Source organism: Daldinia decipiens, assembly GCF_022478715.1.
Source record: "Daldinia decipiens strain CBS 113046 unplaced genomic scaffold F4813scaffold_28, whole genome shotgun sequence".
NCBI classification, from domain to species: domain Eukaryota; kingdom Fungi; phylum Ascomycota; class Sordariomycetes; order Xylariales; family Hypoxylaceae; genus Daldinia; species Daldinia decipiens.
Window position 1 is genome coordinate 397,335 of NW_026054571.1, and position 26,162 is coordinate 423,496.

The 26,162-nt window shown below is 47.2% G+C and overlaps 11 protein-coding genes across 11 annotated transcripts; 5 read left to right on the forward strand and 6 right to left on the reverse strand.

The window, feature by feature from the left end:
* Positions 1–413: 413 nt before the first annotated feature.
* F4813DRAFT_391532 (uncharacterized protein) lies at positions 414–4,157 on the reverse strand (the record flags this gene model as incomplete). The annotated part of the gene is made up of 3 exons (XM_049247178.1): positions 414–1,561; positions 1,612–4,020; positions 4,076–4,157. 3 exons carry the CDS (start codon positions 4,155–4,157, stop codon positions 414–416), a joined length of 3,639 nt encoding a protein of 1,212 aa, XP_049097648.1.
* A 1,130-nt stretch (positions 4,158–5,287) lies between these two features.
* F4813DRAFT_381958 (ClpP/crotonase) lies at positions 5,288–6,775 on the reverse strand (the record flags this gene model as incomplete). The annotated part of the gene is made up of 2 exons (XM_049245736.1): positions 5,288–6,667; positions 6,725–6,775. The coding sequence occupies 2 exons, from the start codon at positions 6,773–6,775 to the stop codon at positions 5,288–5,290; spliced, it is 1,431 nt and encodes a 476-aa protein (XP_049097649.1).
* Positions 6,776–7,191: 416 nt separating this feature from the next.
* Positions 7,192–8,109, forward strand: F4813DRAFT_366881 (small nuclear ribonucleoprotein Sm D2). The gene is made up of 4 exons (XM_049244094.1): positions 7,192–7,375; positions 7,430–7,462; positions 7,518–7,775; positions 7,837–8,109. Exons 1-4 carry the CDS (start codon positions 7,356–7,358, stop codon positions 7,877–7,879), a joined length of 354 nt encoding a protein of 117 aa, XP_049097650.1. The 5' UTR covers positions 7,192–7,355; the 3' UTR covers positions 7,880–8,109.
* Positions 8,012–10,509, reverse strand: F4813DRAFT_158536 (dihydroxyacetone kinase). The gene is made up of 3 exons (XM_049239050.1): positions 9,164–10,509; positions 8,742–9,092; positions 8,012–8,687 (listed from the first exon to the last, which is right to left on the reverse strand). The coding sequence occupies exons 1-3, from the start codon at positions 10,086–10,088 to the stop codon at positions 8,188–8,190; spliced, it is 1,776 nt and encodes a 591-aa protein (XP_049097651.1). The 5' UTR covers positions 10,089–10,509; the 3' UTR covers positions 8,012–8,187.
* Positions 10,510–11,651: 1,142 nt separating this feature from the next.
* F4813DRAFT_366888 (nagb/rpia/CoA transferase-like protein) lies at positions 11,652–14,074 on the forward strand. The gene is made up of 2 exons (XM_049244095.1): positions 11,652–12,456; positions 12,513–14,074. Exons 1-2 carry the CDS (start codon positions 11,755–11,757, stop codon positions 13,332–13,334), a joined length of 1,524 nt encoding a protein of 507 aa, XP_049097652.1. The 5' UTR covers positions 11,652–11,754; the 3' UTR covers positions 13,335–14,074.
* F4813DRAFT_391537 (uncharacterized protein) lies at positions 13,597–13,917 on the reverse strand (the record flags this gene model as incomplete). The annotated part of the gene is made up of 2 exons (XM_049247179.1): positions 13,597–13,817; positions 13,884–13,917. 2 exons carry the CDS (start codon positions 13,915–13,917, stop codon positions 13,597–13,599), a joined length of 255 nt encoding a protein of 84 aa, XP_049097653.1.
* Positions 14,075–14,290: 216 nt separating the features above from the next.
* On the forward strand, positions 14,291–17,241 carry F4813DRAFT_158577 (complex proteins associated with Set1p component shg1-domain-containing protein). The gene is made up of 2 exons (XM_049239051.1): positions 14,291–14,698; positions 14,780–17,241. Exons 1-2 carry the CDS (start codon positions 14,480–14,482, stop codon positions 17,060–17,062), a joined length of 2,502 nt encoding a protein of 833 aa, XP_049097654.1. The 5' UTR covers positions 14,291–14,479; the 3' UTR covers positions 17,063–17,241.
* Positions 17,242–18,874: 1,633 nt separating this feature from the next.
* On the forward strand, positions 18,875–20,823 carry F4813DRAFT_158592 (SPRY-domain-containing protein). The gene is made up of 3 exons (XM_049239052.1): positions 18,875–19,373; positions 19,451–19,756; positions 19,815–20,823. Exons 1-3 carry the CDS (start codon positions 19,136–19,138, stop codon positions 20,705–20,707), a joined length of 1,437 nt encoding a protein of 478 aa, XP_049097655.1. The 5' UTR covers positions 18,875–19,135; the 3' UTR covers positions 20,708–20,823.
* Positions 20,824–22,294: 1,471 nt separating this feature from the next.
* Positions 22,295–22,880, reverse strand: F4813DRAFT_381965 (uncharacterized protein; the record flags this gene model as incomplete). The annotated part of the gene is made up of 2 exons (XM_049245737.1): positions 22,295–22,474; positions 22,548–22,880. 2 exons carry the CDS (start codon positions 22,878–22,880, stop codon positions 22,295–22,297), a joined length of 513 nt encoding a protein of 170 aa, XP_049097656.1.
* Positions 22,881–24,607: 1,727 nt separating this feature from the next.
* On the reverse strand, positions 24,608–25,174 carry F4813DRAFT_366895 (uncharacterized protein). The gene has a single exon (XM_049244096.1). It carries the CDS (start codon positions 25,052–25,054, stop codon positions 24,743–24,745), a length of 312 nt encoding a protein of 103 aa, XP_049097657.1. The 5' UTR covers positions 25,055–25,174; the 3' UTR covers positions 24,608–24,742.
* A 3-nt stretch (positions 25,175–25,177) lies between these two features.
* F4813DRAFT_366896 (uncharacterized protein) lies at positions 25,178–26,122 on the forward strand. Its single transcript, XM_049244097.1, has 2 exons — positions 25,178–25,786; positions 25,835–26,122. The coding sequence occupies exon 2, from the start codon at positions 25,846–25,848 to the stop codon at positions 26,017–26,019; it is 174 nt and encodes a 57-aa protein (XP_049097658.1). The 5' UTR covers positions 25,178–25,786; positions 25,835–25,845; the 3' UTR covers positions 26,020–26,122.
* The last annotated feature ends 40 nt before the right edge of the window (positions 26,123–26,162 follow it).

The window sequence follows — 26,162 nt, forward strand, 5'->3', positions numbered from 1 at the left end:
TAATCAATCAATCAATCAATCAATCAAGCAGATTTCTCTATTTATTTCATTCCACTGCCCTCGACAGGACTCGTTGCTTCATCTGTAGAAGTCACCAGCTGCGCCGCAAATGCTACAAATGCCGTATCATGCGTGAGCTTTCCGAGAAAAACGCCACTTAGAAGTATAAAAAAAAAGCAAAAAATCCTTCATGGGTATCTTCACAAGCTTCCCTTTTCCTGGGCTTGTGCTGTTATCCTGTCTATGACCGAAGACCGTAGACCATAGAACAAGAGAAAAAAGTGCAAGTCAAACAGATCTACACGCCTCAATACTCCAATAAACTTATGCCGAAAGCTGAAAGTGAATCAACACGTGATCGTAGATGTGCATGAAATGCTCGTTAGGCATTGTTGTCATCTCATTTCGTCCCATTAGTATTCCGTGTCCATCTCAGCCCATTGATCCGCGTGTCTATCGTAAGTGATGCGTGGGCCGAAGTTCCCTCTTTGGTCTTCATTTTGTGTAGAAGGCGAACTACGCTGGACTACATCGATCGTGAATAAGTTACCGAAGTCTAAAGATGGGTGATTAAGCTCTTCCTCCAGCGGTGCAAGAGAACTCAGATCCAATTGGAAACCAGGGGACGATGGTATCGGCATATTAAACTGACTGATATCAGGCATCAGTTGGTTGATGGATCGTGACAGTGGCGTGTCGAAGATCTGACTATCTAGGAGGTGCGAAGGTAGAAGACCGCCCGATGAATGGCGCTTAACCGCACTGGAGCGAGGTGTTCGAGTCGGAGTACGTTGAGCCATTAGAATCTGGCTTGGGGAGTTGAGAGATCTGCCAGAGCGCATAGATCTGGTAACACTCCTAGTGACCGGTCGATGGCTTGGGGTGGGACGAGTTGGTGTCTTAAAGGGGCCACTATGATTGGCCTTTGGAGGTGGTGTTGAAGGCCGGGGCGGAGTACCAAATATGTCCACAAAGTCATCTTCCATTGAAGCCTCTCCAATCATTTCTGGACCGCTATTCTCTTTTTCTAGCTTATGCCCACCTCTTACGTTCGGATATTCAGGTGGCGTCTGTACAATATTAATAACAGCTTCACCTAGAATCCTCTGCTCTCCATCCTTGCGCGGGGACGGAAAAAGAAGTCGTCGAGTGACCCCGAGATCATCATCAAGGGCAATGGGGCTGCCGGGAGTACCACTTCCCCTCGAGTGTGTGGATCCCCGAGAATGGGTCGAGCCTTGGCAATTTGCTTCCAAATCAGATTTTCCACTTCCTTTCCTCGGGTTCATTCCAAGGCCTTGCTGTTGTGCCTGGCTGAGCGACTCAGCCACTGAGTTTTTTGGAGATAGGGATCCATCTAACGGTCCGAGAGGATCTGTAGGGAGACAAGCTTCTGAAGTTAAATTCGTCTGAGAATCGCTCTTTGTCCGTGCCTTCTTCGAACGAGGTGGTGCGGTACCATTCGCTCTCTTCTTCCGTGTTTGAGAGAGCCTCTGCTCATCTTTCTCCCATTTCTCTGCTGGCCTATGCTGTTTGAACTTGCTAAACCAAATACCACAAGCTGCGAATTGTTAGTCAATTTTAACGCTAGTCATGTCGTTTATAACCTACGATTGCAGAGTAATACTTCATTCCACGCGCTTTTGCTGTCTTTTGGGCCTAAGGACTTCTTAATAATTTCGTACGAGGTCACTTTGCCTTCGGTATCTCTCTCAAGAACATTAATGGCAGTAACGTAACCTGGCTTCTCCGAATATTCATGATACGCTGGAATTCCTTTGTGCTCCTGTTTCCAAATCTTTCGCCATGTTGGCGTCTGCAGAGCTCCACAGTTGCGACAAAATGACGGCAATTGACCTTGAGCAACAGCTTCTTCTAATTTCTGACGAATTGTTTGTCTCTTGACCAAATTCTTATTTGACTTTCCATCGGCAGGTCCGATAGCATCAGTCTGAGGGTGTGCGGGCTCTGAGTGAAGTGTAGGGAAAGTCAATTGAGGAAGAATAGGATCACTCGCAGGCACTTCTGGAAGCTCGGGCTCTGGAGGCGTCTCCCGGCTTTGTCGAAGAGTAGGTGGTTCTATTTGGCTACTGGCGATCTCTGTAGTGGGTTGTACGTTATCGTACTTCGACAAATCTTCGGGAGCTCGAGTAATTGAATGATCACCATTTAGGGACCCTAGACACTGACCCTGATCCTCCATCAAATCATCCATTTGAGTTATTTCTAAGTTTAATATATTCCCTTGTGTGGTTTTCTCTGGCGAGACTTCCTTTTCCAAGCGTTGCTGTTTAATAGTTTCCACCTCTACTCTTTCAGCTGGTAAGCACAGAGGTTCAGAAACTACGGGTGTTTTAGCAACGTCATTAGTTTTTCGACTGAGATGAGGCGGGTTATATATCGACGTCTGGGGTAACAACTCGGGAGGTCCAGGTGTCTCTGTATGGATGATAAGGTCACTTTGAATGTTGGCTGGCGCCTTCTTTGCACGACTTCGACGGGGCTTCGGCTTCGCTACCACAGGGACCTTGCGTGCTGCGTTAGTCTCCTCTATTCGGCTGTCTAACCCTCCACTCATGTATCCTGAATCGGGCTGTGGCATTGCTATGGACATTGGCGGTAGGATAGGGCTCGAAGGGGCTGGGCTCGATCGCATACTACTGTATAATGCAGATCGTGGAACCGGAGGTGATGATCCAATGTCGGGACTAGCTCCATCGGAATATGTATGAGATGGCGACGCACCCGCAGACTCCACAGGAGATCGAGCGTCCTGATTTTGGGACATGGACGGATTGGGCTCTAGGAAAGATGGCGTGAAAGAGCGGTCTATCCCTGAGCTTGATATTGATTCGCGTCTTAGGCTACTAGGAGCTAAGGAACGTGCTTGCGGGAGGCTTGAAAAACGAGAGTCAGGGACGGGCGTTGGAGCTCGTGGGATCTCTTGGCCTGCAGGAACATCTCCCGCGGAGGCAATAGGCCGGAAGTTTCGAATCGATCCTGCGGTGCTGGCAACAACTCGGAGTGACTCTTGTACAGAGCCGAACGTAGCAGTATTACTACGTTCAGCTTTAGTCATCGTAGCCCTCTTCTTGCTTCGCGGTGGTCCATCGTCCGCATCGGTGCCGTCTTCGTATCCCGATGTACTGCCCTCGGCCGGAAGAGGCTTCTTTCGTGGTCGTCCCCTAGGCCGTCCTGATGGGGGGCGGCTTGATGCTCTAGAAGCTGGACGTGACTGTGCTTTACCTCCCTTAACCGGTGCCGGCGCTTTTGCTAACTCCTCTATGACCATGCCTTGCTTTTGGGGAGCAGGCCCTTGAACTGAAGCCGGTCTGTGAAACTCTCTGACACCTGGCTCGACCGAAGCTGGACGACTCCCTGGCGCTGATCTTGGCCCTTGAAAGCTCGGTACGGGTGTATTGGCTCTAGGCTCATGATTCGGGTAAAAAGGCTGAATGGGTGTAGGAACTACGGCGGAACAAATAGGTGTTCCTTGGGGTTGTGCTAGATTTGAATGGGATTGGTTGAATGAATTCCATTCGGTAGTCTCTGAGGGGGTAGGTGTTGATGTTCTTGGAGCAGCAATCGGTTCTGTACCAGCCGCTGGGGTTGAACCGTTTCGTGCGATTCTTGGGACTGGGGTTAATTTCAGTCTAACTTCGAGAGTCTCTCTAACGCCAGTTCCGAAAGCAGCGAGTAGATTCTTCGTGATGCGCCCCGTAACTAACTGTGGAGTGTTAGATAAATTAGGTCTTTGATCGAGGCCCCAGCTCAGCATGCCCTGTCCAACTAAGGGGACGTCCGGTTCTGAATAGTCATAAGCGTAGACGGTGTAGTCCTTTTCACCATTACCAATTAGCTCCGGACTGCATTGAGCTACTGCCTGCAGGCATGGCTTAAGGTCAATAACACCGATACGGTTCTGTTCGTCCATCGGAATCGTTTGGACTTGGAGAACATGAGGCCATCGGGCAAGACATCGTTCTTGGCAATCTTTGTCGAAAGTATATTGGACTTTTACTGTACCGCAATGATTAGTCCTTGAAGCACCATTCGAGGGATCGATGATGCTTACGACCCATAGGCTTCACTTGTAGCCCATACTCATCCATGTCCTGATTACCGCCCCAGGAGGTATTGCCAACGTGGTTCGCCATACTGGCAGTGAAGAGGCCCTTGGCCACTTATGATGAAGACTTATGATGGAGACTTTTGATGCACACGAATATGCAAAGGAGAATCTTTTATGGTTAAAGATATACGATATAATTGTCGAACCCAATTTCGTGAATTATCGTTATAAAAGACGTGTCATGGTAGAGTCGTTGCAAGTTTTTATAATCCCAACACCGATTCGCTAGGATGTGAAGGTGGACTTGGGTTTAGGGACGAAGAAAAAAAGAATATTGTATGTATGCTAATTGTCGAATACAATATGAAGAACGGATAATTACACTGATTCCAATTGGAATTGGTAAAGTCCGACAATTGTCGAACAAGGGAAAAAGTTAAAGAAGTTTAGGATATTGTGAGGATATTGTAAACTGGCGGAGGTACGAAGTACGAAAGTACAAGCTGGGCGGAATAGATGTTCAGGAAGTCAAAGTACCCGGCAACGCGCTGAGGGTTAGTGGGGATTCGCGCTAATAGTTTCAATTGAAGAACGCGTTAAAGCGTGTCTCGCGATAAGACGTCACGTCACTTGATCGGGGGAGGCTGGACTTGCGCTAGGACCATCAGCAAGGGAACGCTTATCATATGGTTATCATATGGGGCCGGGATGCACAGACCACTTAATATATGCCGAGTTCGAAAAGGCGCTAATACGTATTAAGCCAACACAACATCAAGGCAGACCACCAACGCCGATAGCTGTACCTTCTTCTTGAGACAATCCAGAAAATATTATTGAATTTGTTTGTAGGGTATAAGAGGGGGGCTCCGAGGAGATATTTATACCAGCCGGTGGGCTCCACAATTCAACGGCCCCTTTAATGACTCAGCTAAATCAGGCTGTCTACACATTTTGGCCCCCCTTTACATCAACTGCATATGTTAGGTTAGGTAGGTACCTTAAAGGTGCGTAATTTAATACGTGCCAAGGCATATGGTATCGATCTCGGGAAGTCTGTAGTTAACCATCTATTTTAATAGAAAACCACTCACTGATCCCTACGCATCGATGGATTTTTTTACAAGTTCTGCGCCGAGATCTTGCTATCTCTAGCCGTTGCTGGCCTGTCATAATATACATGAAGAGGTAATGCGATACGATGTGCTATTTTGATTATTCGTCGACCCATTCCGCTTTGCCCTCTTCGTTTACAATGGTTTTTCTAGATAGAATCTCATCCACAATAGCAGCGATGCCCTGCCTACCATTTTTCCTTCGGATGAATTCTTCCCGAACCTCGTAACGGGATGATATACCTTCTTTAACGATGACTTCAACATCATGTTCCGTAGGTACACCAAAGGATTGGTACGGGTATTCGGAGTAGTCCCTATTTGTCACCAAGTTTAACTGTGGTGGGCCGCCTTGCAGTTGAAAGAAGGGCGTGGCGATATTCTTGCAACCTGGTGGGATATCTTCTAGACTAGCCGGCTGCCACTTCGGTGTTTCTCCCAAAACTAGTCGCGCTGTAACGCCCTCTGTAAAGTCAGGATGCTTCATAAACCTAGCAGCGATTTGGTATTCTCTCCGGAATGTGTCCGAAATGGACCAGTCGCGACCTAGCCTCATCTGCCTAAGAGCCACGTGAACTGAGGTTGGTGATCGTTGATGCAGAGTTTCCAGCGTCTTCTCGGCCCAGGCCTGAGTAGCACCTTGCTCTGCCTTCAAGGCAGCTATGATTTCGGCAACGTCGTTTTTGCTAAAGCATCGGTCAATGGCCTTCCGGAGTTCGCCACCCAACAGGATTGGTTCTCCAGGAGGTAAGCCGGTCGCATATTCCTCGATAGTCTTCTCGATAATAGCAAGACGTTCTGCCATGGTGTCATAATCTTTAAACCGCAACTCGGCTAACCGTGATTCCAGGCTCGGTAAACTGGTTGAGTGTAGATAGTGAGTTGCGATTCCAGAGTAAAATACGTTTGCTCCTTTTAACCGATCGCTTGTCAGGGCCAAGTAAGTACCTACAAAGCCTGCCATCCTTGGTAGGAAGAATGAGGCGCCAACATCTGGGAAAAAGCCTATCGTAGTCTCTGGCATTGCGAAGAGCGTCCTCTCGGTAGCAATTCGGAATGGAGCATGAATACTAAGTCCTACACCACCGCCCATCGTGATGCCGTCCATAAATGCGATATATGGTTTCTGATATGTCGCGATGTAGTGATCTAACTGGTATTCCTGGGAAAAGTACTCTACCGATTTGTTCTGGCCCTCTGGGCCCTCTTTGTTTTGTGTCGCTAGTTCGACCACATCGCCTCCCGCGCAAAGCGCCTTCTCACCAGCACCCTTCATAACAATCACATTTGCCATGTCAGATTTCTCCCACTCGATTAATCGAGGGAATATCTTCCTAATCATAGAGCCGTTGAGTGCGTTGTGCTTAGAGGGTCGATTAAGCTCGATGGTCCGCAGACCATATATGTTGTTGAAGACGACATCATTGGGTTCATCTGTATCGAGTTCCTTAGGAAGTTCTCTAATAGGAGTTGTAGACATCTGTACCGACAAATCAGCAGACGTTCGCTAAGAAAGTATATCTTCTTCTGATCATACTTGTGCTCGTGCCCCGGGTTGGGGACTTGTTATCTTAGCTCTTAGTGGCATAATAGAACTTGTTCTCCAGCAAGGAGAGGCAGTAGTAGCTGCTGACCCAGCTCTCCTTATCAAGATTCTGAAAGACATCTAATCCGGTTTTCCGGATGCGCAGCCCTCTACCTATATGCGCATCTAGGGACCTAGGCTTAGCTTGAAGGATCCAGAGGTCAAGTTGCGACAAGCGATTTTCGATGCAGTCGGGAGTTTCTATCCTCGGTTTAAAAAAAAAAACCAAACTCAATGATACTTAGGTACCTAGGTATCTTTTACCCGAAGTACCGGAGTACATAAATAGGTACCTCTTACAGAGTGGGCCAGGAGTACATACCTAGGTACATAGGTACCTACCTAACTGGGTACATTGAATTGGTACATAATTCAATGTACCTGGCCCTTGGCGTTTAAATCCACTGCACCAAAGCGGACCTAGACTTACCATTTAAAGCTTGACGCGCTTTAGCCAATGAAATCTTCTGAAGTAACTTGACTTTCGAGATTTCAAGGACCGAACGTATCCAAACATCTCAGTCTTGCCTCAACCTTAACAAACTGTCGCTCTTGATTCAATAATCCAACCACAACGATCAATATGGCGGACAATAAAATCCAGTAGGTTCTAAATTGCATGTATTGGTATGGCTGAAGCTAATATTATCCTTTTAGGGAGCTTCTCACCAAGCCACGCAATGAACTGACGTTCGTATTCCGCCCTGCCATCTATAGGCTTCCTCTTCTCTAACACGCGAAACAGGGAATACGAGATATCGCTTCTCGAAGAGCATGAGTTCAGCGCCGGCCCTTTATCAATTCTCCAAACCGCTGTCCGAAGCCATACGCAGGTTCTGATTTCTTGTCGCAACAACCGGAAGCTCCTAGCTCGCGTCAAGGCTTTTGACCGCCATTGTAACATGGTGCTAGAAAACGTCAAGGAGATGTGGACCGAGACACCCAAACTTTCCAGTGGAAAGAAAGGAAGACCTGTGAACAAGGACCGGTTTATCAGCAAGATGTATGTTGTGTACACTCCACACAGCTCGATGATAGGAGACCTAATTTTGCATCTTCTATAGGTTTCTAAGAGGAGATTCGGTTATCCTAGTCCTACTCAGCTAGAGAAAAAAAATTGGAACGCGGTTATGAAATACCACTCGTGTACGCGGCATATCCTTCATTATACGGTGTCTAAAATAGGTAGACAGAGCATGAAGGCCGAGACAGCATATCAATGCAGAATTATGTCTCATGGGCGTGCTCATTACAGTAATAGCAGTTTGACGAAGCTGCCTAAAAGGAAGGTATTGAGCAACAGAGAAAGCCGTGACCATGGGATGAAATAGGGCGCAGATATTATTAAATCTGATTATATACTGCACTACCGAATCGGCTCAATACCATTACAAGACCCGTAGGTGAACTAACAATTATATAGTTTCCCAACTTTCATCATCAGATTTTATCCCAGCGAGGCCCAGGAAGAAACTCGCCAATCCCCAAGCGCCCGGGTCAGGTACCTGTTCAAATCCGGAGCCTCCAACATACACTGCCCGACCCAGACTAGGCTTCATTCCCTTGGTCTCCTCAGCAGCTTTCCTCGAGGCTTCAGCGGCCTTCTTGAGATCTCCTGTCTTTCCGAGAACCTCAACAAACGGATACAGTGCGTCTATTAATGTGCGATCACCTGGCCGTGCCGGCGTATATCTTGATAACGCATCACAGCTTTGTTTGAGAGCGCCGGCCCATACTTCCGGAGATGCATCTCCTGGTGCGAATGTTCGGAGTGAATGAACAAGAGCGTTTAGGAAGATCGCAAACAGCGCCCCTGAAGTGCCATCCATTGCATTCTCGACAACGGTGACGATATGCGCGAGATCGACAATTACGTCTCCTGTTGCCGGCTTCTCCTTTAAGTGATTAAGGATAGCTGCGAATTATTAGCATTAAGTAGTCTTCTACTAATACCTCAGTGTTGACTTACCTTCAGCGCCACGCTTCAAGCCGATACCGCAGTCTCCATCCCCAACCACAGTATCATATCTAGTCACCTCTGGCTCGGCCGCTACGATAGCTTGCAAACCTGAAGCCAAGGCATCGTTGAATGCATTCCCGTTAGTCTTGAGGCCACTTGATTTGATGCTCTGATCGATGCCCGTTCCATTCTCCCTAGTAGCGGCATTCTTTGCTTCCCATGTGGTTTTCTGGATCGGTGCTGACCAGCCTGTAGCCTCACATGGATAGTCTAATAGCTGAATCATGCTCGGGCCACCAATATCGGTATTTACGACATTCAGGAGCGAAATACTAAATCCCAACCCGTTCAAGCTTGTCACTATGGTGCTCATAATTAGCGATCGACATTCATAAACACTCTCGTAACCATGCAGGAGGATAATTACTCACTGAATGTTCCGCTAAGAATCCTCGCGGGCCGAATACCCCAGGATGATCTTAGCTGCTTCATCACTTCCGCAGTGATGCCTCCTAGTTCGAGAACGCTAACACCCCCGAGGTTGTTCACAAGCAGTACTATTTCGTTAGAGTTTACGTTGAGGAACGCCCGATCCTTGTCGTTCTGGTCTAAAAGCTGTGATAGCATCGTGCCCACGAGCTCTGGAAGATCAACCTTCTTTCGTCCTGATCCTGCCTCGTTATGTATACCCATTCCAATTTCTACCTCTCCATCCTGAAGGCTCTCGGCGGCGTTAGAGCCGATCGCTCTCCCGGGCACATGCACATGATCAAGGCTGGCCCCGACGCTCACAAGATTAGCTGCGGTGAGTTTTGCGACCTGGTAAACTTCTTCGAGGCTGCGTCCCTGTGCTGCGAGAGCGCCAGCTATCTTGTGGACTAGTACTGTTCCAGCGATTCCTCTCCTACCAACTTTACCTCCCCTTTCCCTGCCAACTCCAACGTCATCGCCAACAATGACCATCTCGACCTTCAGGCCGTCAGCTTTCGCCTTCTCGACTGCCATGCCGAAATTAAGAACATCGCCAGTATAGTTCATGACGGTAACCAAGACGCCTTTGCCAGTATCCACTCTCGAAATTATAGCCCTGCGTATTTGCTCCGCGCTAGGTGATGCGAAGATGGTTCCGGCCACGGCAGCCGAGAGCAAGCCAGTACCGACGAAGGCACCGAAGCTCGGCTCATGCCCACTGCCACCACCGCTGATAATTGAGACCTGCGATGGCTCATGACTGGGTCTTTTATAGACAATCTTATTCTCAGCATCCAGGGCCACAGAAGGGTTAGTAAGGGTGAGGCTCTCGAGAGCCGAGTTCACCAGCAGAGTAGGATCGTTGATAAAATGCCTAGCGGACATCTTAAGATAATTGGGAAGAGAAGAGCTCACTTTTTATAAGATTGAAAAATGTACGTGTGAAGGTCTCGTGAATTAAAAATGGTAAAGTTTTGACGGACTGGACTTATATTATATATATTTGGTGACACAGGAAAAAGAGGGTAGACGAAACATGATTTCCATGTAGTGGATTCCGATTATTATTATTAAGTCGATACCTAATGTAGGTATGATGTAGGTGATTCAGGTACCGTGTGTTTTCGGCTTGACATACACAGTCCAAGACTTCAAGGACCATCTAATCGGTAAAGCTACTACGGAAGTGCGGGGTCTCCTCGCGGGGTTTACTAGTTAGCAGGATTCATCGGGCTTAGACACGGCATCTTCCCGACTTAGAAAAATATCGGAAAGAAGCCGTTTACAGGTTGAAATTAACTACCTAACCTAGTGCCAAACTCAAATACGGCATTGACGGTTAATGGCTAAAAGATATCACAACTGTTAAATTATGTCTAGTTACAATACCGTGTAAGTTGCACACGGAAACACCTCAACATCACATATGTTCCAGGTCATACATATGCACGACCATCCGTCCTCCCCTCCTTGCATATCAGGTGCTTAAAACATACCTCTACATAGATCTGGACCCATCTACTCTTTACAGTATTCCGATATTTCACCCCACTAAACAGCCTTAATACTACCACATGCCCATCAAATGCCGCCCGTTACACATGCCCACTAGAAACAAAGATATTACCGGAGATTCTCCTACATATACTTTGCGCCGTCAACGGACCTCTTTCCTCTTGCCTCTTGCCACTTGCCCCGAGGCTTGCGCGGCTCTCTCACCGACATTCAAGCGGCTGATCGAAACAGATATATTTACTAGGATCAGAATAAATAGCTCACCCCAAACCCTTCAAGCCTCCAGCCGCGTTTATGCACACAGACATCGCTAATATATTTCTCAACAAAAGAAAAAAAAAGAAAATCAAATTTAGTATAAGTTACCCAGGAAGCTCCAAAGGAAGTCCGAAGATGGGGGTTTCGAGTCTAACAGTATGTAATTTAAGAAAGACAGTGGTTTTTACATTACGCCAATTTTATCCATAATTTGAAGAAATTCTAGCACATACACACTTGACATGTGTCAATAAATCCGACAACATTGATATTAGCTTTCATTGCTATTGGACTGCAAACCACCTTTGGAACTGATAAAAACCTCACATACGGCAGGATACCTTTTGGTGCCCATGTTTAGTCGTATGTATTGATAGTGGCCCTAGATATTCATTTAAAATATACACAAGTAATCAAATACGAGGCTATTCAAATCATTACCACCATATACAAGATACAGGGGTACATTCTAAATATATCTCGATTTCAGATGGTGTGGAGTTTATTGTGGCAGATTGTGGCTTGCTATAGCAATTAAGGAGGTACTTATGTAAGGACTTACAGATGTGGACGCCAACCCCTCTACGGGCGTGGCTCGTGCAATTCGAGAAATATTCCTTGCCCCGCGCTAGGAATGACTCAAAAGTCTCTCCTGCACGCAACGAGATTGGTCGCAAAAAAAAAAAAAGGAAAAGAGTTTCTTTAAGGGAAGCTTGGGTTTTCCCACAATTCTTTCTCTAAGCCTAAGGCTCACGTGCAATTTTTCAGCATTCATTTCATGAGAAAGCTTATACACTGGTTCCGTAGTTTTCTTAAAGCGCGGCGTGACCGTGATTCCGTTCTCGGTGAGCCAGGAAGCACAAGCGTCACCATGTCAACAGCTCAAAATGAGCCGCCTGCAGAGGCTACCCCCCAACCAGTTCAGCCAGTTCAGCCAGCTCAGCCAGCTCAACCAGCTCAGGAAGCTATAAAAACCGAGAAAGCCCAGGCACCTACACAAAATAATAAGAGCACGAAGGGCGAGGCGGCTGAAGTTGCAAAACCGCAAAAACCCTCGGGCGCGGAATTAAAGGCCAAAGCCAAAGCAGAGAAGGCTGCAAGACGTGCCCAGGCAAAAGTGTCAAAAGAAGTCGCTAAGGGGGAAGCTGCTGTATCATCAACTCCCGGCCAGTTAGGTCCATCTGCGGGTGAAGTGAAAGGGGGCAGAGGCAAGGGCAAGCAGGATGGTGGCGCAACGACTGCCTCGGGAGCGGCAGGAAGGCCAGTAGTGTCTAAGGGGCCTGTGCCTGTTGTTCTACCCGAGCCAAAGTTCACGATACCCGAATGCTTTAGTCATCTGTCGATGGCTAAGAGAATCCCGATAACTCAAGCAGATAAAGATGTCCATCCAACTGTCTTGGCACTGGGTCAACAAATGGCCACATTCACAATCGACGAGAGTATCACGAGACTAAAAGCAACCCTTTTGGCCTTTAAGAAGGTATTTTAGTCGGTTGTGATAACACCAAGTTTGTACCTATACTAATAATTAAATAGGTCATCAATTCATACACTACCCCCCCTGGCAACACTCTCGCGAGACATTTAACTCCTCATGTATTGAATCCTCAGATTGACTACCTTACAGCATGTCGGCCGATGTGCTTTTCTATGGGGAATGCTATCCGTTGGCTTAAATTGCAGGTTAGCAAGATCGATCCTGATGTTCCTGAAGCAGAGGCGAAGAAGCAACTATGCAGCAACATAGATACCTTCATACAAGAACGAATCAGCATGGCTGATCTCGTCATAACTGAGAAGACTTCTGAGAAGATCCAAGATGGCGATGTTGTACTGACGTTTGGACGGAGTACTCTCGTCGAACAAGCCCTTCTCCAGGCTCACACCATCACTCAGAAGAAGTTTACAGTTACTATTCTCGATGACCCATATGAGAGAAAGGGGCAGACACTAGCGAAGAATCTGACCGCAGCGGGAATAAGAGTGTCTTACTGCGGCGATTTTGGTGGATTGAGATGCTATCTACAGGGCGTCACGAAGGTTATAGTTGCTGCTGAGTCTATGTTTAACAATGGATCCATGTATGCACGATCAGGTACTTGTGACCTTGCGATTGCCGCAAAGCAGCTGGATTTACCTGTTATTGTTCTCTGCGAGACCGTCAACATTACCGAGCGAGTATCAACGGATTCTCTTACGTACAACGAGATTGACCCTGAGCGAAGTTCAAGCGCCTCTTTCAGACTATTATATGATACCACACCGGACAAGTACCTATCGCTCATCATCTCGGAGCTAGGAACGGTGCAACCAACGTCAGTGCCAGACTTACTACGAAAACTTGAAGAGTCCAATTAGAAAGGGGGCCCGAGAGAATCGAGGTATTTAGATAATAGGGCGGACTCGGGCTGAATCTTTCAACCTACTTGGAGATTTCAATGATATGTCAAGGCTCCTAAGTAGTACCCATAACTGGGTAGAAAATACAAGATCGTTAAACACATGAAATATCGTGCTGCATTCTTAAGTGAAGAACATGTTGGTTTGCTCTTAATTGCTGACCCTTTATTCCGTAGCCTCTATATGTACATTGAACCGAGTATGCGAGATAGGGTACTTTTCACGCGGTTGCCGCCGCATCCCTCGCAGCCTTCCGTGCTCTCTTCTCAAGGATAGACTGTTTCCGCGCCTCCAAGATTGCCGATTGCCTCTCGTCAACGCCCTGTAACCAGTATCCGAAGCTTGCGCCGACTCCGGCAAAGACCGGGTAAGCCCATAGGGAACCCCTGTTGAAGAAAGGTCGCATCTCGAGGCCGAGTTGCCAGAAGCGGACGGCAACGCCTGTGTTAATAGGTCAGCCATAATTCGCTTGGTGGAGCGTTTGCTCTCCGATCTCTAAAGTCATACCGAAGCCTCCCCAGAAAACGACTCGATGCACCATTGCGAATGTTCGGAGCGGAGTGTTGCCTCAATTGCTCAATTGGCTGGTCTCGTAGTTTATTTCGTATGGTAGAAGCGCTCTACTTGGCCTGAAGTAGCGGTAGGCCTGCCTAGGTGGTGGAGGGTTGAGGTACTAACACTGACACACTGACGTGAAGTTCATTCGGGTTGTGAATTGGAGCCTCCAATCAAACAAGGCCGAAACTAAGCTTAGGTACGCACAGACCAGGCAAGAACAAAATGCTACAACGGAATGCGCAAGAGGTACATAGGTACTTCGTAAAGTCCCTTATCTCTTATCAGATAGGTTAGGTATGTACCTAGGTACTAATAGTACTTGCCCAAAGGCTGCCAAGTCTAATCTCCAGGGTCTACTCAACTTTCCGACCTTCACCAATTTAATCATTCGCGTTTCTTTGATCGATGGTTCGCCGGTCTCTCTTCCTCCTAATAGCATTTTGTTGCCCATCATCTAGGAAAACCGTGATAATAGAGATTTGATTCACCTCTGAATCAAATTCACATGCTCGTTCCTCCCCTCGAATAAATATTCGCGAGGCCAGATGGCCTCCGCGGCCACGACCATGGCTTCCGCCGAGCAAACGACTGTCCCAGCTACAGCTACTGGCACTGCGACTCTCGCGCCCCGAAAATTCAAGGCTTCGGATTTACCTTTGCCGTCTGCTACGCGATCCGCAATCGAGGGATTGGCCCATAGTTTTAAAAAGAAGGGCGGTTACGATGCAATTCGCAAACAAATCTGGGAAAAGTTCGAGCAGGGCGTGAGTAGTCGCGACTAGTTATCTACGGCACAATACTATATAGCTGTTTGATGTCGTATGCTAATTACCGTGACGAAATAGGACTACGAGGCCCAGGTCACCAAATCTATCCTCGAAGTCGCTGAGCAAGAACTCGAGCGTAATCCGTCGCAACTTCTAACCCTTGACCGCCGAAAGGCTGCTGCCCTTATTGATGGTGCTCTCGACCGTTCCGGTGTCTATCAAAAAGCCGAGGAAGTTCTCGACCAGCTGATCGATGTAGAAGCTATCGAGACACGGATGCGTGAACTACGCCAAATTGAAATCGGCCTCGAGGCAGCTAAGGAAGAGCAAGAACGCGGCTCCAAAACGGATGCAGAGTACGCCGCCGAATCAGCTCGCAGCCTAGATGAGCGTGACCGGATTCGACGAGAGCTTAGAGCGAAGGAAGAGCAAATCTTGGAGGAGAAACGTAAGATCGAGCGAGAGGAACGCAAGAAGAGAGAGCGCGAGAGAGAACGTGAGCTAGAAAAAGCCGAAGCTAAGCGCAAGGAGGAGCGAGATGCTCGAAGGCGCGAACGCGAAAAGAAAGAAGCAGAGCGTGAGCGCGAAAGGGAGAAGGAGAGAGAGGAACGTCGGCGCGCCAGAGAGCGAGATAGAGAAAAGGACCACGACCGACGCAGATCCAGAACCAGGTCAAGACATAGATCCCGGGACAGATCACGACATCGCGACAAGAATCGCGAGGGAGATCGTGATCGAGACCGCGATCGTAGCCGTCGTCGGGATAGCCGCGAACGACGACACCGCGAGCGGTCTCCTAGGGATGAACGTGAACGTGGGAAGCCGGAGGAACTCAAGAAACAGCTTACTAAAGAGGACCACGAGAGGCTTGAGAGGGAAGCGCTCGAAAATCTTTTGCGGGAGAGCAAAAAGAGTACTGCTAAACAACCTGAACTCGAGGTTGATGAGGCCCTCGTACCGCCTCCTCGAAGGATCAAACCAGCTTCCGCCATACAGCCTATACGTCGTGACTCGATTAAAAATTCGGATACAAAGAGGACACCCGAGCTTACGAAGTCGGAATCTAAGGATTCGGCAAAGGAGGCTGTGGATGCAAAGGAGGGAAAGGAAACGAAGACGTCTAAGGAATCTAAAGAAACTGAGGCTAAAGAGACCAAGGACAACAAGGAGTCCAAAGATACCAAGAGCAAAGAGGAGAGACGGCCTAGCCCGGCTCCTTCTCGACACCATCGTGATCGATCACGTGGTACAGAAGATGACCGAAGACGCCGTGATCGTGACCGTGTTAGAGAACGTAGTCGATCCCATGCTAGATCTGATCGAAGGGAACGGAGCAGATCAAAACACCGATCAGACCGTCGAGAACGTAGCCGTTCTAGAGACCGTGACCGGATTATAGAGAGAGATAGGGACTTTTACCGTCCAGGGCAACGAGACAGAAGTCGTTCTCGTGCGCGACCTCAGCGCGACAGACACGAGAGGAGTCGCTCACGAGATAGATACAAACCCGACCGTAGAGAGCGAAGTCGTTCTCGGCGGCCCAGGGACGATCGAGACAGACGCGACCGGAGTCGCTCACGTGCCCGTCCTGAGAAACGGGACGATCGTCGAGAAAGGTCGCGCTCACCTAAGCCTGGAGTCGAAAAACCTCGATCGCGCCCGCCCCGAAGCCGATCCCGTTCTCGGCCAGCTACTGCTAGTAAGCCTGAACTCACCGATGCCGAAGCCTGGAAGCAAGGAGAAATCAAGAAACGCGAGCAGGAAGCGAAGGCTTATTTGGCAGCGCAACGCGCGGCTCGCGAGAAGGGTCTGCCTATTCCTGGTGTCGACGATAAATGGAGTACCGGAGAGCGCTCACCCGAGACTAAGAGAGCTCGTGTCCCTGATGAGATTGACCGGTATAGGCCTGGCGATCGCGACCGAACCGACAAGTATCGGGAGCGAGATAGAGATGATCGTCGAGACAAGGAGAAGGAGCGCGACAAGGATGATCGAAGAGAGCGACGACGTAGTCGAAGCAAGAGTCGTAGTCGCCGCCAGGATCGCGATCGAAGCCGTGATAGGGATAAAAGCCAAGATCGCGAGCGTCACCGGTCCCGCGATAGATACCGTGGGGAGGGAACTCGGGATAGAGATCGCGATCATGACCGTGATCGTGACAAGTATCGCGAAAGAGACCGTGACCGCGAAACAGACCGCAATAGAGATCGCGACGGAGATAGGGATAAGCGCAGCCGTCGCGATAGAAGTAATGAATCACGACGCGACAAAGGCCGGGACCGGAGGGATAGGAGCATCGAGTCTAGGCGGGATAGGAGAGATCAAAGTCGCAGTCGCCGACGAAGCCGCAGCCCTCGTTAGTCACAGGGCCAGCCATTACTTCAAAATTTGGTAGTATTGCGGGACACAGTCCGTCGTTATCCTATCCGGGACCGGGCGCAGTAATTACTAAGGCGGATGGATTTCGACTACATGTACTATTAGGAGAGGATAGGTCGGCATAAGTTATAGCGCACAACGATGGTGCGTCTGATTCTAATATGGAGGGGGTTTGAGACCGAGATACTTGGACGTCACGGACTACAAAAAGCTATACCCTGGAACTTTGCTGGGCGTTGAAGGTTTTGCTATCTTGATAGGTGTAGCACAAGTCACAATCTGGAAAAGCTAGTTGATAGCAGGAGACAGGTACTAAGTAATAGAGTTGTTTCATGTCTGACTATTCCGTATTATTCTGGTTTTTATTCGCGTATTGTGTAGTATCTTCATAAGCATATAGCACTGTGTAATCAGCCCCGTCGATATATATCGGGGTCAATTCAAAGCGCATAGACCGGCGGTTGTTAATACTGGTTCGTTTAAATATATCTAGGTACCTAGGCGTCAAGATATGTAATACAAGATAATAATACATACATAATACACATAATACACTGCGCAACGCAATGCGCTTGCCGAAACAAGCCCCTGGAGGGTCCGCTCTTACGAAGGATGTCAAGAACTGGTTAATGTACCGGGTGTAGGAGAGGAGAAACTTTGCGTGGAATGCGGTCGCATAGAGCACCTATTGATTGCATTATTCTTGAGTATCGGAATTGAGTCTATTTCCGATAATTAGAAAATCTTCAAATCTTAGGTTAGGGGTGTGGCTTATTAAGTTATTATTAACGGAGAAGGAGAAGGAGAAGGAGAGTAATATGAGGTCAATTATAATATTGCCAAGAAACCGAACCAGGTGACGATGATACAGCAAAAGGGAGAGTGCCATACAAGGGTTTGCGGGTCGGGTGAGATCTCCAGCGGTATGAAAATAGTCTCAGCGTCGTCATTAGAGGCTTGGGGTTGGCAGGGGGTGTTGTGCGAAAGAAGAATAACAGGTAGCTACCACCTGTTAGTTACTGTAGTTAGTTACATATAGTTGGTAGAAACAACTTGAAAGTTTCCCGCCATCTATAGGAATCGAATTGATGTACCTAAGGCGTTGCGTTAAATTCACTAAAACTGTGATATTAGGTACATAGGTACCTAGGTATAAAATAATGTACCTATTGACAATAATAAGAAAGTATCGTACCAAGACGTGCCTTACTTCCTCGACCCATCTTGTGACGCGCACATCTTTTTAGGTAAGGTACCAAATGCAGGTGTCACAAGCCACAGGTTCCTAGTTAGCCAGCTCAGATTTTCCCCATCGTAGGGCGGAGTAATGGCTGTTACCTAACGTACCTCTAACCCGGGCAGGTACCTAACTGTCCAAATCAAGTACTGTTCCAAGTACGGTTCCGAGATACCAACTTGAACTAGAGAGCTGCGATCATTCCTTCTTCTTTTCTCGTCCATTCTTATTCTTCCATTTTTCCTCCGCTCTTGTGATACGCTGTTACCTGCGAGGCAGGACATATTCATATTCATTTCTTCCTTTCTATCCACTCCATATTCTGTTCAATCTATCAATCCATTCAAGTCGAAATCGCCAAACTAAACAACACCAACACCAACACCAACATTATTGACCTAGTGCGTCTTATCAACTAAACTAGGCGTATTACGACCAGTGCGGTGTGTCAGTAACAGTACGACGACACACGACACTTTTGAGACCCGACACCGATAACCCATACCTATTTCAAGGATCAGGAACCAATATACCTCCTCAATCGAACCTCAACCAACCCTCTACAACCACCCTTTTCCATTACGAACGAGAACTTTACTAGGTTACTTAGACTTCTCTTTCGGAACCCGGGGGAATTTATTCATTTTTTGGTGCTCTCCTTTTTTTCCATTTGTCTCTTTTTAGCTGCTGCATCGAGGTACTTCATCCTCGACAACTCCACCTCCGAATGCTCGAGATTCGACAGTGAGGGAAAACGTCCCCCAGTCTAAAATATATATTCCCCTCACATTGCCACCGACCGATAAACCACCTCCAACATGGCGAGCCTAGACGGCATCCTGATCGGAATCTTATCGTCCTTTGGCTCTGCCATCCTGATAGCCCTGATTTTCTTAGTCGTATACTTCTTCAGATACACGACTTCCGGTCGCATCTTTCTTGGCCGGATCGGTCGGCCTGGCGAATATGATGATGAGCAGGCATTTGCTAGGGAGGAGGCGGAGGCCCTGGAGGTGATGGATGATATGCAAAGGATAGAGTACCTAAGAGCAAAAGGTAAATACTTGCCTTACAAACCAACAGCGCCCGTGTATTTCCTTATCGTGAAGGACGGTGCATTAACAATGATGTAGCATTTATCCAAGCGAATCCGCCCGAGTCGCTTCAAACAGACATTTCTTTATCACAATACCTAGCCATACAAGAAAAGGGAGTTTCAGCGTGGGAGTTCGAGCCGGAGCTGGAAATCGCCAACTGCTTCGTTGAAGCGAGAACCGAAATTGAGTTCTTCGATTCCGAATGCACAGTTATGAGCAATCTGCCCGTACCAAAGCAGAACGAAGTCTACTACTGGGAAGCCAAGATCTACGATAAACCCGAAACCACATTGCTTAGCATCGGCATGAGCACGAAACCTTACCCTCTTTTCCGACTTCCAGGTATGCAGCTTCATACAAGTTGACCCTGCGTATCCTGAAACTAACATTTATCACACAGGCTTCCATAAATATTCCATCGCTTATACTTCCATCGGTGCTCGACGGTACAATCAGCCCTTCAACGCAACTGCTTACGGGCCTCAATATGTTCAAGGCGACGTTATCGGGGTTGGTTATCGTCCAAGGACAGGGACCATTTTCTTTACCCGTAACGGCAAGCGATTAGACGACGTAGCTCATGGCCTGAAATCCCAAAACTTCTTCCCATCTGTTGGCGCGAACGGGCCGTGTACCGTACACGTCAACTTTGGTCAGGCCGGTTTCGTATTTATCGAGGCGAACGTGAAGAAATGGGGGCTCGCTCCGATAACCGGCAGTCTGGCACCGCCGCCACCTTATGGAAGCGAACAAGGAAGCATCTTACTCGAGACCGGGCGCAGGAAAGACGAGCAGCCCGGGTCGCCGTCGAGGGGTCACGGCTATGCACACTCGGTTCAGCGGTACACTAATAGTGGCCCAGGTTTAAACCTAGGGCATGGGCGGACGAGGAGTGGCAACTTCAGAGTACTTCCGCCTACGAGTCCAGGACCACAAAGAAGTCCCACTGATATTTCCCTCGCGCAGCTGGTTCCTTCGGATGAAGCAGGTGAAGCCAGCAACGCTATCAATGCTGGTGGGGACCAAATTGTCGACATCGTTGGATTAGGTCTACACGAAGCATCACACCCACCGCCCGAGTATACCAGTCCGGAACACTCGGACGAGGATAGTTCAGGCTCCGATAGTGATCACGTTCCACTGATCAGATCAGGTCGCAGCCGCGGGGCATCCGCAGCCACAATAAGACCGAGCAACCCCCCAATTCCTAGCTATAGTGACGCTGTTCGACAAGGTGCTGGTAGGGACAGGAGCCGCAGCGACAGCGCCATGCCTAGACGGAATGGCGCGTAAAGCGGTTAGGCCGTCCATGAACCTAGAGTAGCGAAAAAATGATTTATCACTCAGCGCGGAACAGGGGAGTTTACGGTCAGGAAAGGGCGCAACACACTTTTTTGCTTTGCGTTTGCGCCGCAACTTGTTTTTGGGCTACGACAAACATTGGCATTGGGTCAGGTGACACTACTTACATGATACCTCAAGAGAAAGTTTTTTTAGGTCAATTTTTTCGCATTGTTTAGCGTCATGGTTGAGGGACGGAATGGGAGGGTTTATTACTTAGGGTTTTTTTTGTTGTTGTTGGTTTCTTGTCTCTCTCCCAAGGGGATCGAAAAAATCAAAGTACCAAACAGGGCTAAACTACTAGAACTACTACTACCTGACCTCCAGACAGGAATAGGGGATTGGGGATGGAGATGGAGATGGATTAGGTACCTAACATGTCACATACTAGAAACAATAAGAATATATCAAGGTGATATAGGCGTACTTGCCATTACGATGTTCGATATTCTTGTGTTTGGTTAAAAACGCGGGTGTGATTTGCGTGAAGTTAAGAGGTGGTGTGAAGATCGTGATTAGGGGCTTAACTAATAGGAGCTGAAAATAAACCTATAAAAATTGAAGCCTTGCTTATATGTATGCGGGTGAACACTCATATTTCTATGGTATGTAGTAATTAAAGACCGTATAGTTACTAATGTAACTCGGGGGTTATAGTTAAGTCGGGAATTGCATTGCTGGGATTTAGTTGTAAGACTTAAAAGAAAGCATAGCCTTTTAAAACAAGTAGAGAGGGGGCATTGCGAAAGTAGTAGGCTTCCTCAACATTAACTTCACCGCCTTATCCTTCTCTAGGATGCTCTCCCCGAAAACGCTGTTCCATCCCGCAAGGGGTACTATATATATAGTCATTAAAAAAACCAAGTATTACCGGAAGTTTACGGTTTTTATATTATAGAGGTTTCTCATCAAAGCTAAGTTATAGTATGGAATAATTAATTACCTAACTAATATAATAATCGTGTTCTGGCAGTTAACATGTGAGAGAAATAGAAACTTACGAGAGGTAATAACTAAAATGCAACCTTGCCTATAGATTCCTAAAATTTACTTTGCATGTTTTCTTAGTTTAGTTAGTAAGAGGAATATTAATATTTCAATGTTTACGTGTATGGTCTGTTTTAACTTGTTGCTTAATGCTTAACTCTTCATCAACACGCGCCGGGGGTGCGTTTTATATATTGAAGTTATGAATGAGGGGGGTTATTAATATACTATCTAGCATTACGCTTATATATTTCTCTCTCCATGTCTCAGCGGCGTAAATATCACCGCTGGGTTGCGGAAACATCTAAACGCAACTAACAATTAGAAAATTAATCAAAATTTCTCCTTGAATAGGAGACAAATCTCTTCTACCCGGTCGCGGCGTATAGCGTCGTTGAGTGGGATATCGTTCTCCGGGTCGATAGTCGTGTAGTCGCAGAAAGCGAAGGGCCAATCATCTGTTGGTTCCCTCAGGGGTCGCCAGACGCTGCAAGTAAGTGGTTGTTAGCAAGGTATGGTAAAAAGCGATGCTAGATAGTACTGCTTTGTAGCCTACTTCAACATGTCGAATTCCTTATCTTCCCAAAATCCTTCATTTCTGGGGAAGCACCATTCGAGAACTGTAATGGCGCCCTGCTGAGACCAGTCGCAGTGAGCGATGGCAGACGGTTGTTCATACTTATCACGGTATACCCGAAGTACGCCTGGAAAGTCGGCGTCCCTCTTCCTCACCTTTCACAGAAGGTTCACAAATCTCGTTAGCAGGGTGTAGAGAGTAAGCAGGGGAAGATGCTATTCTACGTACAGTGAGGTCAAAGGCCTCGATTCTCGAATATCGAGGGAAGTTTTTGTGTAGGGTAGCTTCGATCTCATGCCAGTAAGCATTTTGCACGGCCTTCTTGTTAATAGAAGCCAAGTCGGGATCAAGATGGGTGCTGCCATGCACAACGCAGAACCCATAAACGTCGAGCTTAAACTCATCGGAGTTCTCGATAGCGGTCACTGTCACGGGCCGATGATCAGGCCGGGTATTCCCCCTACGAGCGCCTTCGACGTGGTCTACGGGAATGTCCGTGCTAAAGGCTTTTTCACTTTCCAGGTTTGAAGTCCTGGCGACATACTGTATAGAAGTTTCCATAACTCTCTATTTAAAGATTAGTCGAGGATGCCCGTAGCTTTCGAGAAGTTAAACCTCGGGAAAGATGGAAAGGCTCATCTTTATTGAGCAAACGTCCTGGTAATGTTCCCCTGCCTCTAGCCAGAATAATGCGATGGACATTTCGTCCCAGAGAATACCCCCTATTATTCCACACTTGATGAGGCTCTGCGCAATGAGGCTCTGCATAACCCAGCGTTTTCTTCGGTATTTCTTCTTTCGGTAAACTAGCATTTTGAGCCTCAACCAGTTTGGCACCGGACAAAATGACGAAGCATATATGACACGTCAAACGTTCATTGGATTTGGGCGAATGGCTGTTGACGGGTGAGGCTGTCAACCTTGATCACGAAGGTGGTGAGTGCGACGCTGACATGCTTATCTATTAGTCTGCTATTCGTAAGATATCAGGGAAATCGCATACTAGATGTCTCGTCATTGTGTGTGAATCTTCACCTTCTTGGTTGTCACCGGTGAAAGTAATGCATATTGACCGGGCGTATATGTGAATGACGACCTGACTCTCAAGCGTGGAAGTGCATCTATTAAGCCTTTTGCTCATTATTCTTGTACTATTTACCTCAGCATGTGGTATCATCCTGAGCGATGATCATCTACCTGACTATCATATACTATTATTCATACTATTATTCATTGAGGTAGTTATATATGACTTAAATCGTCGGTTCGAGAGGCGAGTTTCTCAAGCTCTTCGATATCCCTTTCTCTAGTCTTTTGATATCACTCTGCGAGGGAAAGCCGGGTGGAATTAACCAAGTAATCTCATTATGCCTTCTGAGGCTAAACAACTTAAGGCTCAACTCGAGCAACCATGGAAGAAATGGTACGCCCACCTGAAGCCAATGAGCCGCCAGGATATCCGCGAAGGCACCGTTGTCCTACTCAAAGAGGACAGCGAGGACACCCCCCCGAGCGGTGTCCACGGGACCACAGCTTTGTACAAGAAGCAGGTTGACTTCACCGTCCCTAAGGAGAAGCCGGTTTCTAAAACGGTAAGTAATATATTAGGTAACTATACACCTGCCGGATGGGACGATGCTAATACATGTCCTTATTATAGGCGAACAATGCTTAGGGGCCGTTTAGTGGAGGAGAGAAAAAGAAGAAACGGACGAGGCTGAGGCAAGAGCTGCAAGTTGTGTAGGATTGGGGCGTTTTTGTCTTGCTTGTTCCCCTTATTCGTCGAGTTTCTGTAGGATAGTCGTATCATTTTCAACGTAGTCATATCATGTAACACCATAGCGAAATGCCTATGCAGCTTATGCATACAAAATTCCCGCATGACGCTCCTTTATATGGTATAATGAATCTATATCCGATCTTAGCCGCCTAATAAAAAGTATATAGTGATAATAGATGAGGCTCATTTGGTTCTTAGGCAGCAATTGTGGTGCGCAACCCCTGGGTCCAAGTACGTCTATATGCTGCAGCCATACTATCTAATGCAATGCAATGGGGAGTTGGGGAGAGTTTCACTAGGATCCTAAAATCCTTGCTTGATGATTCTATGATGTCGAGTATACCTTTTAAAGACTTGGATATCGAGCTGCAGGTGGCTGATCAAGACAACTTTGGACATGTCGAGAACCTCAGAAGACAATCGAGTATCGCTAGTTGGTCTTGGAAGATACCTACGTTCGTTTTATTTAGAAGTAAGACGACAATTAAGCATAGTTTAAATGATCAGGTAGTTACTCCTATATATATGCTTTATGGAGGCCGTGATAAAATCTATGAACTGGAGCTGTATATCGAAGCAGACCTCCTTTATTACGTTGTTAACTACATGGCTTCTTGTACAGTAGCTATTGAACGCTTCGGCCTTAAGAGCTAAAGACTTGATCATCCGAGGGACCTGATCTAAGGCCTTTAGATTCTTGGATATAAGCTGTATGAGGTATTAGTATGATCACTACAAGTAATTTTGGCATTGCATATGGAAAACTGACTTGAAGCAAACACACCAACGAACCACAGAGGTATGATATATCAATGTTTGGGACAATATTTCCTTGGAAAAACTCAACAAAAACATGCAGGTGGCCTAGGGCTGGCCGAGTCAGTGTGAGAGGCGGGGGTGCATCTCTCAAGAACCATTCCGCTACGGATTCCCATGTTTGAAAAGTCTCGATCATCTCTCTATCATCAGAATCCAGTGAAGACTTGGACCTTTTAATAGTCAAAGCCCAGTTATTGATGATGAATTGCTCCCTAACGGAAACAGTCAGTCGGAGACGAAGTTAGCTACTTGTACATGACGAGGACTTGCAGTTCTACCATATCCATTATGCTCATATAATTGATATAATCACGTTGAGAGATGCTCAGTAATGATATACCAAGATCCAAGTGTATAACATCAAGTTGATTAATGCTGAAGGCTTGGGCTATGCACAGTATACATAGAGAGATCACCTTATATAGAAACTCAACCGATTAAGTACATAATACAATGTGCTAATACAGTGTGCAGTTTTGTAATAGCGTATAAATTGGTAATTGGAATGAGGCTCTGATGAGTACCTACTCGACCTCTAAAGGACATCCAAGCAAATATTGGCGAAAAGAGGGATCGTCAGCAGTCTTAGGCAGGCTCTCGGGGAAAAAACTCAAAGCATAGGTATTGAGATGAAAAAGGACATGGTGTGAGAAATTCCTGATTCGGTCATTTCGCAGCCCCAGTCTACATTTATGCGTTTTCATGGATTTATTGATGCAACCTCTACGCTAATATATTAAACATTAAGATAAACTGACTACGGCTCTCGTCGGGATAGTAGATGAGGCTCTGCTCTCTCGGTCAGATAACCTGGTCCATATACAGCACCTAGGCTTTCATCTGTGTAGTAGGCAACATGGAAAAACAAGTAATATTGAAACTATATCACAAGCCTCATAATGTTGACATTGGATAGCTACAGAGATTATGAAGTCACACATCGGCTGGAGTTCGCGGCAAATCGTCGTGTCGAACCCAGAGCCGAAGTGGAAGTTCGTACAGCCCAACACCTTCCTGAGAGGCGACGGCACGGTCGAGCTGAGGGAATATCCGGCGAGAAACGAGGGCATCATCCAATCGTTTTTCGAGAGGGGACTTTGAAATGGAACACGGGTTACGGGATGGGGGTGGACACGGACGCGCTGGACTTTTGAATTAAGGCACGGGTAGCGAACAGGGCTCGATCCGGGGTACGTCCGGATAGAAACATTCCTTGATAAACAATATGGTATTTCCATCCGAAC